General features: G+C 40.5%; 1 protein-coding gene across 3 annotated transcripts; it reads left to right on the forward strand.

Annotated features, from left to right (window-relative positions):
- The first annotated feature begins 382 nt into the window (after positions 1-382).
- LOC101782125 (katanin p80 WD40 repeat-containing subunit B1 homolog) lies at positions 383-7,210 on the forward strand. Of its 3 annotated transcripts, XM_022823137.1 has the most exons (19): positions 383-588; positions 1,507-1,637; positions 1,739-1,856; positions 1,962-2,188; positions 2,373-2,475; positions 2,641-2,711; positions 3,392-3,415; positions 3,562-3,636; positions 3,730-3,873; positions 3,954-4,077; positions 4,168-4,437; positions 4,516-5,031; positions 5,118-5,173; positions 5,267-5,392; positions 5,514-5,588; positions 5,658-5,770; positions 6,429-6,545; positions 6,642-6,710; positions 6,807-7,210. In XM_022823137.1, exons 1-19 carry the CDS (start codon positions 561-563, stop codon positions 6,883-6,885), a joined length of 2,466 nt encoding a protein of 821 aa, XP_022678872.1. In that variant the 5' UTR covers positions 383-560; the 3' UTR covers positions 6,886-7,210. The 3 variants fall into 3 exon arrangements, with proteins under 3 accessions (XP_022678872.1, XP_004982742.1, XP_022678873.1); XM_004982685.2 differs by having other exon boundaries at positions 4,168-5,031; XM_022823138.1 differs by having other exon boundaries at positions 384-1,637; positions 1,717-1,856; positions 4,168-5,031.
- The last annotated feature ends 416 nt before the right edge of the window (positions 7,211-7,626 follow it).

Below are 7,626 nucleotides of genomic sequence, written 5' to 3' on the forward strand. Positions count from 1 at the left end.
TCAGAAAAAACAGCTAAGAAGTTCAATACAATCAACACACAGGACGTAGGGTATTACGCGATCTAGCGGCCTGAACCTATCTAAATCGTGTTCCTTGCGTCACCATCGACTCCTTGATTCTCGACGACACCCACTGTATAAAAGACTACCTAGGGTACCCCTAGGCGGGTTGCCAGTCTAAAACACCGAGACGAGCCAAACTAATAGAAGTGTTACGAAAGAAATGAAAAATGAATCTGATATTAAATTAGAAATATAAGTGTAAAGGAATGAAAAATAAATTCCGATATCAAATAAGGAAAAAAGAATTTCAATGTCAAAGGGAGGTAAAATTTTATAGTGTTTTATCCGTTGCGATATAAGGAATTTTCTCCTAGCTGTTCGATTTCCTTCCTCAACATTCCTTCTCCCTTCACCCACTCCACCTAACAACTGCGGCGAAGTTTTAGCGCCAGCGAAGAGGCCGCGGGCGGGAGGATCCTGAGAGCGAGCGAGGCAATCCGCGTCCTTCTCTCCCCCGCAGCGGGTGTCCATGCTATTGATGACGGCGGCCGTCGCAGATGGCCACCAAGCGAGCCTATAAGCTACGTATCCTGTAAATTGCCGGTTTAGGAATTCTGGATCGGAATTTTCCAAATCGGATAGCTCTTGCCTGCTTGTTTCAATCGGTGTAGCGCTAGGTTTCGGTTGGGTTGTGTACTTGGGTTCGCTCGCAGTGATCGAATTCGTGCCTGCTTCTGGGTGACTGGGTCTCGGGTTGTTCTGGTGTTCACTGTTCATGTTGGTTTTGTACTTTTGTTCTTGCAACTTGCGAGCCTGTGATTTGAGGAGTTGCGATGGCAGCTAGGAACCTATTCAAGACCATCCGAGCTGCCTTGCTATTGCTACTTGTGAAGTTGGGGATAGAATGAAATTTCAAAACAGTATCGTGAAGTTTCAGACCTAGAATAATACAGTTTTCTGCATAAGATCAAAGCTAAACTAATTTCGGTGGTCTGGGTTAGCCAGAGACAGGAGCCTTGTTCTATTGTCTGCCAGGAAAATGTGACTTCCGTGCTCTGTAATTTGGCATTTGTCTGATGGGTTGTACCAGTTGCTGTAAACGGTATCATGCTGTATGTTCTGATTCCTCACACCTATCAAATGAAAGTTGGGTAGATCGATTCAGAATGTCATACTTGTTATCCTATCCATCGAGAACTTAGGTCCTAGGTGCTAGCACGGAATGAATGGTTCAGGCGTTCAGCTATTGACTTAAGATTATGACACTTATGTGTTGTACTGTTGGAAGAAGTAGGTGGTAGCATAGCATGGACAGTGAGTTGGGAAGATCAGTTCAGGATGTCCAGATGTCATACTTGTTATTTGTTTCCATTGAGAACTTAGGTCTTATGTGCTTGCATGGAATGAATGGTTCAGCTACAGAAATAAAATCATGACACCACTAAAATAATTTTGTGGTAGGATGTAATCGTCTATATATCTTGTTTCTTTGATAATGATCAGAGGAGTTTGTTGCGCATGCTTCCAATGTGAATTGTGCCAAATTTGGGAGGCGGACATCAAGGATCCTCATCACTGGTGGGGAGGATCTGCAGGTCAATCTTTGGGCTGTAGGGAAACCCAGTGCCCTCCTGGTAATTTCCTATAGGATACTCTTCTGGTTCGTGTGTAATGTCATTCTTGCTTTTTTGGCAGTCAACTATCTACTTCAAGTGATTGTCATTGTACATTGCAGAGCCTATCAGGCCTTACAAGTCCAGTTGAGTCAGTGAGCTTTGACTCTTCTGAACTTACCATAGGTGCTGGTGCTGCAAGTGGAACAATAAAAATATGGGATGTTGAGGAGGCAAAAGGTATGACCAGTATTGATGCTTGGTGCATTTTGCATTGAAAACATAAACTGCAATTGTGTTATGCAATTATCTCTGTTTTGATTGAGTATTGTGCACAATGCGCAGTTGTCCGAACTTTCACTGGGCACAGATCGAATTGTGCATCGCTTGATTTCCATCCTTTTGGAGAATTTTTGGCCTCTGGGTCTTCAGACACAAACATGAAAATATGGGATATACGAAAAAAGAGATGCATTCACACATACAAGGGCCATACCCGGCGAATTGATGTGCTTAAATTTACTCCAGATGGTCGATGGATTGTTTCTGGAGGGGCTGATAACTCAGTGAAGGTAAAAATTGTGAGCATGTACATTAAATATAATGCAAAGTTTTCCAAAATCATAGCACCGAAAATTCAAGGTGTGCTCACAGCCTGGCTGTTGTCAACAAGATGGACAATCTCATACTATTATTAACAGAAAATATAGCTCATATTTCCTGATCACTGAAACTGTGTTTAAAATACCTTGCTAGATCTGGGATTTGACGGCTGGAAAACTCTTGCATGACTTTAGTCTTCATGAAGGTCCAGTCAACTGCTTAGATTTTCACCCCCATGAGTTCTTATTGGCTACAGGTTAGTCTTCATGAATTTCCCTAGGATGACAATTTCTCCATTTTTTTCTAATAGAAACTTTTTATTTTTTATTGTGGACTTGTTAGTCCCTCATGCTTCTTATTTGTACATCATCTGGATATCCAAGTGACATATTCCGTGCTGTTCTTTTCAAAACTTTTGCAGGTTCAACTGATAAGACTCTTAAATTTTGGGATCTTGAGACTTTTGAGTTGATTGGTTCTTCTGGACCTGAGGTACCATATATCTATATATAATGACTAGTAAATTTGTTCATGTCCCAAATTCAAGCTATCCAATGTTCAAATTATGAATCAGCATAGCTCTTGAACCTAAGGTTATATAGTCACCTAGGAAAGCTATCTGCCTATCTCTTGAAGGTTGCAATTTTAACAAGTTGTATTTAAGCACTAGGTGATTTGATCATGTGCTTGGATTAAATGAAATATATTCAAACTAAGATCTACCGTTATGAATTTTTAAACTACTATGAATCATTTTAAGCATTGGTTTGTCTACCCAAATATGATCTTAGAAGGATTCAAGAAACACATAAAGTTAGCATGTAGCACCAGTTTTTTTGTATGTCTGGGGTCATGAAATAGTACCAATTGCCAAACAGAAGCGACCAATAATGCAGCATGCCAGACATACAAAGAATTTTCGAGGTGAAGTAGCTAATATTAAGCTTATGTAATTTAATAATTTCTTTGTGAAACAACTTTTTTAAATTTGAGGTTTCCTAAAATAGGTATATTGGTTGTAGTTTTTTTAATCTTCTGTAGATTGTCCGCAGGCCAAATAGGGGTACATAACCACACTTGCTGTATTTGATTTTAGTGCAGAAGAAGCTAATTTTTCTGTCCTGCCTTGTCTCTTTTCTTGGATATAATTAACCTTTTACAGCTTAATGCAGAACAGCCGAGAATACTTTGAGCCGGTATGGTTTCTCATCATCAATTTCTTCATACCATCATATGTCTTGGATTCGTGTGTGGAAATGGATGAGAGTGCTTGTTGGAAACAAAGCACATGATCCGTAATCAGATAATCGATTGCTTAATGGCAGCTGTCCTCGATTTTCAGGCTAGTATAGTTCGTTCTATGAAATTCAACAGTGATGGTAAAACACTTTTTTGTGGATTACATCAAAGCTTAAAGGTAGATGCCCTACTGATTTATCATGCCCTCATTTCATTCTTAAGGAGATAACAGTGGAAGAAAGGTCATTACATATTATCACTTTGCTTGTAGGTTCTTTCCTGGGAACCCATCATATGTCATGATGTGGTTGATGTAGGCTGGTCCACATTGGCCGATCTAACTGTTGATGAAGGAAAGCTTCTTGGTTGCTCATATAACCAAAACTGTGTTGGTGTGTGGGTTGTGGATTTGATGGTATGAAGTGTTATGCATAGTACTATGTAATTAGGGATTGAGTTGTTTCTTCCTGACATGGTACTTAAATAAATTTTCAGAAACATGAGCCATATGCTGATAGTTGTGCTGGATCACACTTAAATGGAACTGTAGATAGGCTAATTGAATCAGATAATAGCATACCATCAGTGTTTGGTAGACTATCAGTTTCCAGAAGCCCAGGTACTTAAAGCAGCTACCACATTTCTTACAACGTATCTGTGTTATCTCTGCACTCTAAAAGCGGATATAATTTTGTGCTTCTTGAAACAGCCAATGAAACTAGTTCGGATACTCTGCTTGAACGCTCAATGTCTGCTTCAAAAGAAATTCCTGTCTCCTCTTCTTCTGTGGTAAGGAAGAGATTGGCAAAGCCACCTGGAGAAAAGGATCTCTGGCTCACGAGATCTGATTCTGCACCTCTGCTTTCTCCTAGAGTTAGATTGAACCCAAATTTCGTTGATGACCTGAAGAGACAGCCAGCCACTGTTGTACCAGCAGCTCCCATGTATAAATCAATGTCCCACATTTCAGGGTATGGCGGTAAGGAATCATCTTTCATACCTGTTCTTGCCCCAAGGCATAGCTCAAAGGGGAATGCTGATCCCATTCTCAATGAAGCTGCCACAGGTGAGTTACCAGTTATTGAGCCTCAAAATATAGAAAAAGTAGGTTTATCTGCTAATCATGGCAAAGAAAGTGGCAAGTTGGTACCTATAACTGATTCAAGGAGGTCAAGGATGGTTGACGAAAGTGGCTGCAGAAGAATCACTGATGATGTAAGATATAAGAAAATAATCCCAGAAAGTTATTTGAGAGCTAATCCAGATATTGACTATACAAGGAGGGCTCAAGAAAGCCCAAAAGACCGTGAGCATATATTTCTGTCAAAGCCTATTAGTTCACAGAGGAAATTTATAAGAGAATCTTCAGGTGCTGGGGACAATAGCCGTTCTGGTTCAGTATGCACTGAAAAAATTGAGTCTAATGAAGCTGGTAGCTGGTACGGCGTGTCTTGTTTTGACAAATGGAATTCTGATGCTGCATGGAATCCAGAATTTGCCGACATTGACAGAAATGGAGTGATTGGAACGAGCAAATGGAGGGAATCAAGTGAAAGGCACGCTGTTAGACATCGTAAGTCTAAGTCATTTAGCAACCTAGCATTGTTCTTTTGGTTTCAGCCTCCTCCATAATTATAACCAAAGCTGTGGTTGGAACAGGACCTTACTCTTCTCATTATGATAGCATCCAGTGTGAACCAACATTATATGGCTCGGTATGTTTACTTGCGACATTGTGTCATTTGGACGTCAATGTTGGTTTAGTTGATATGTACACATAATGCTCCCTGTCTTACTATTTTCTGTAGAGGCTGCACCCTTCACTTCCTGGAAAACTTATTGGTTCAGCTAGTGATGAAGATGATATGTATGGTCTAATGGAAAACCATCAAGATTTTATTCATGTAATGAAGTCTCGGCTAACAAAACTAGAGGTATAAAGAGGTCCAGAATAAGATCTACTGAGTACTTATCAAGAATTCATTTTCTGGTGAGACAATCATTTTATATATATTGAGTAATGGTAGTTACTATGTGATATACTGATGTTTGCAGGTGGTTTATCGGTGTTGGCAAAGAAATGATATAAAGGGATCTATTGATGCTACATGGAGAATATTGGATTTTGCTGTCTGTACTCTCGACTACCCTCTTTGTTGTAGTTCCATGCATTACAATCTCTGACATCTACTCTTCTAGGTCACTACTGGTGTAATTAATGCTCTAATGGAGAATAGTAACTGTATCAGTTTAGATATTTGCGCTTCTATTTTGCGGCTTTCCTCCAGTCTTCTTGAAAGCAAATATGACTGGTAATTTCTCATATTTCCTCTTAATTTATGCAATATTAGAATTGTGGGATTATTTAGATTTAACCTTACTATTGTACATTTTCTGATTATTTGAGTTCAAACTGACTAAATGCTTTGTGGAGAGTTGGACCTTGTGATGTAAGGAGAATCTGACTATAACCACCTCCCTTTCTGAAAGGGTTGGAACTCTGAATACACCAATATGACATAATATTCATGGTTCAGGCTTTAGTCAAATTGTATTCTTGGCTATGACCACTTGTGTAAAATTCTGCATCGCTAGTATCTAATATTTGCGCAATTATGTTTTTTCTTTCAATTCACTTGAGTCATGGGTCCCATGGTTCCATGCATTAGTCTTTGGATTGCAACCAATCGGTTTAGCTATTATGTAAGGGTCCAAACTTGTACCTGTTCTAAAAAAGAATGCTGATCCTGACATGGCTCCCTTTACTGATGGTAGCACCAATGGCATCATTTATCGGTGCATACAATGGATTGTGCAATCTCTAACTGACGTTCCACAGTTTTAAGTTTTGTTTTTCAGAGTTTGTATATGGTGCCAGTAGTATGGAAAATGACTGCCAATATAAACAATTACATGTTAGAAAAGTGAAAGCTCACGGTTAATCGATGTGCTTTGACATTTTCGATGCAGGCATGTGAACATTGCCTTGGGGATGATTCTCAGTCTTGTTAAGAGCTTTGGTGCCACTATTTCTTCAGCTTTGTCAGCTACGCCGCCTGTTGGTGTAGACCTTGAGGCAGAGCAGAGGTATTTTCCTCATTTCATCTCATTGAAATGGATCCTGCTTCTTGCTCATATCATGTGTACACAATGGACTTGCTTCATTAGCGCATATCTTGCTAGGTTGGAGCGGTGCAGTCTATGTTTCCAAGAGCTGAAGAAGGTAAACGCCAGCCTCAAGTCGCTGACAAGGTAAACTTCAATGGCACTGAGTATCCCACGAAATCCCTAAACAGCATCCAGTTCAATCGACTGAAATAATTGATGCCTCCGGGCATCCCTTCGCAGGCGGCAAGGCGAGGTTGGGAGATCAGCTCAGGAGCTCTCCATTTTTCTTCAGGATATCTTGCAACTGTCAAGCATGTAAACAGCGACCGTACAACAAGTCGCAAAATTTTCAACCCCCTGCCTTTTTTTCCTTTGGTCATAAAAGATATAGGTACACAGGATGAGCAACTATAACAGACGAAATATATTAGAAATTACACACGGGTGTAGAAAATCAAAGGTGTCACAGTTAGATATAGCAGAGAATTTTTTTGGTGGGAACAAAGTAGGATATAGCAGAGTGAAGCTTCTAAGTTTTATCTTTCTCCCCTCCCTTTCTACAATATATAGAGAATTCAGAGGTTCTACATCTGTACATTCTTTTCAACTTGCATATTGGCAATTTGCTAGAGTTTTTCTTTCCATTTTGTCTTGTTGGTTAGCTGAGCAATTCCGTACTCTACTATCGACTTTGTGTTACCATATGTGCAGTTAGGCATAGCTGTAGACAAATTTCGTTGTGATTATTGTGCCGTGAAGAGGTTCCATAAACCTTCCATTGCTGTCTCTGGTTCGCAGCCATCAGTATCCTGTACAGAATACGTTCATAGTAATATCATACATATGCTGAACACTTCTTGGACAGCACGGCCAGCCCGTGGGCCGCGGGCCGTAAGCGGCAGCTCACACGCGGGCCGGATCCGTCGGGTGCGGGAGCGGACAGCACGGCTGCACGGGAACGAGCAAGCGGAACACCGGAAGCAGAGCCAATGTTAGTACCGTACCGCCAAGCCAAGGACGCGCAGACCAAGTTATAAACTGAGCCGCGGAGACGATACTG

The sequence above is a fragment of the Setaria italica genome, chromosome IX (genome assembly GCF_000263155.2).
Source record: "Setaria italica strain Yugu1 chromosome IX, Setaria_italica_v2.0, whole genome shotgun sequence".
NCBI classification, from domain to species: domain Eukaryota; kingdom Viridiplantae; phylum Streptophyta; class Magnoliopsida; order Poales; family Poaceae; genus Setaria; species Setaria italica.

Bases quoted from the DNA above. Each gene is read 5' to 3' on its own strand.
- LOC101782125 (XM_004982685.2), top strand. From the start codon at position 561: ATGGCCACCAAGCGAGCCTATAAGCTAC. The intron at 2,189-2,372 runs GTAAAAATTGTG...ATACCTTGCTAG, and splicing joins GGGCTGATAACTCAGTGAAG to ATCTGGGATTTGACGGCTGG. The intron at 5,032-5,117 runs GTAAGTCTAAGT...TGGTTGGAACAG, and splicing joins AAGGCACGCTGTTAGACATC to GACCTTACTCTTCTCATTAT.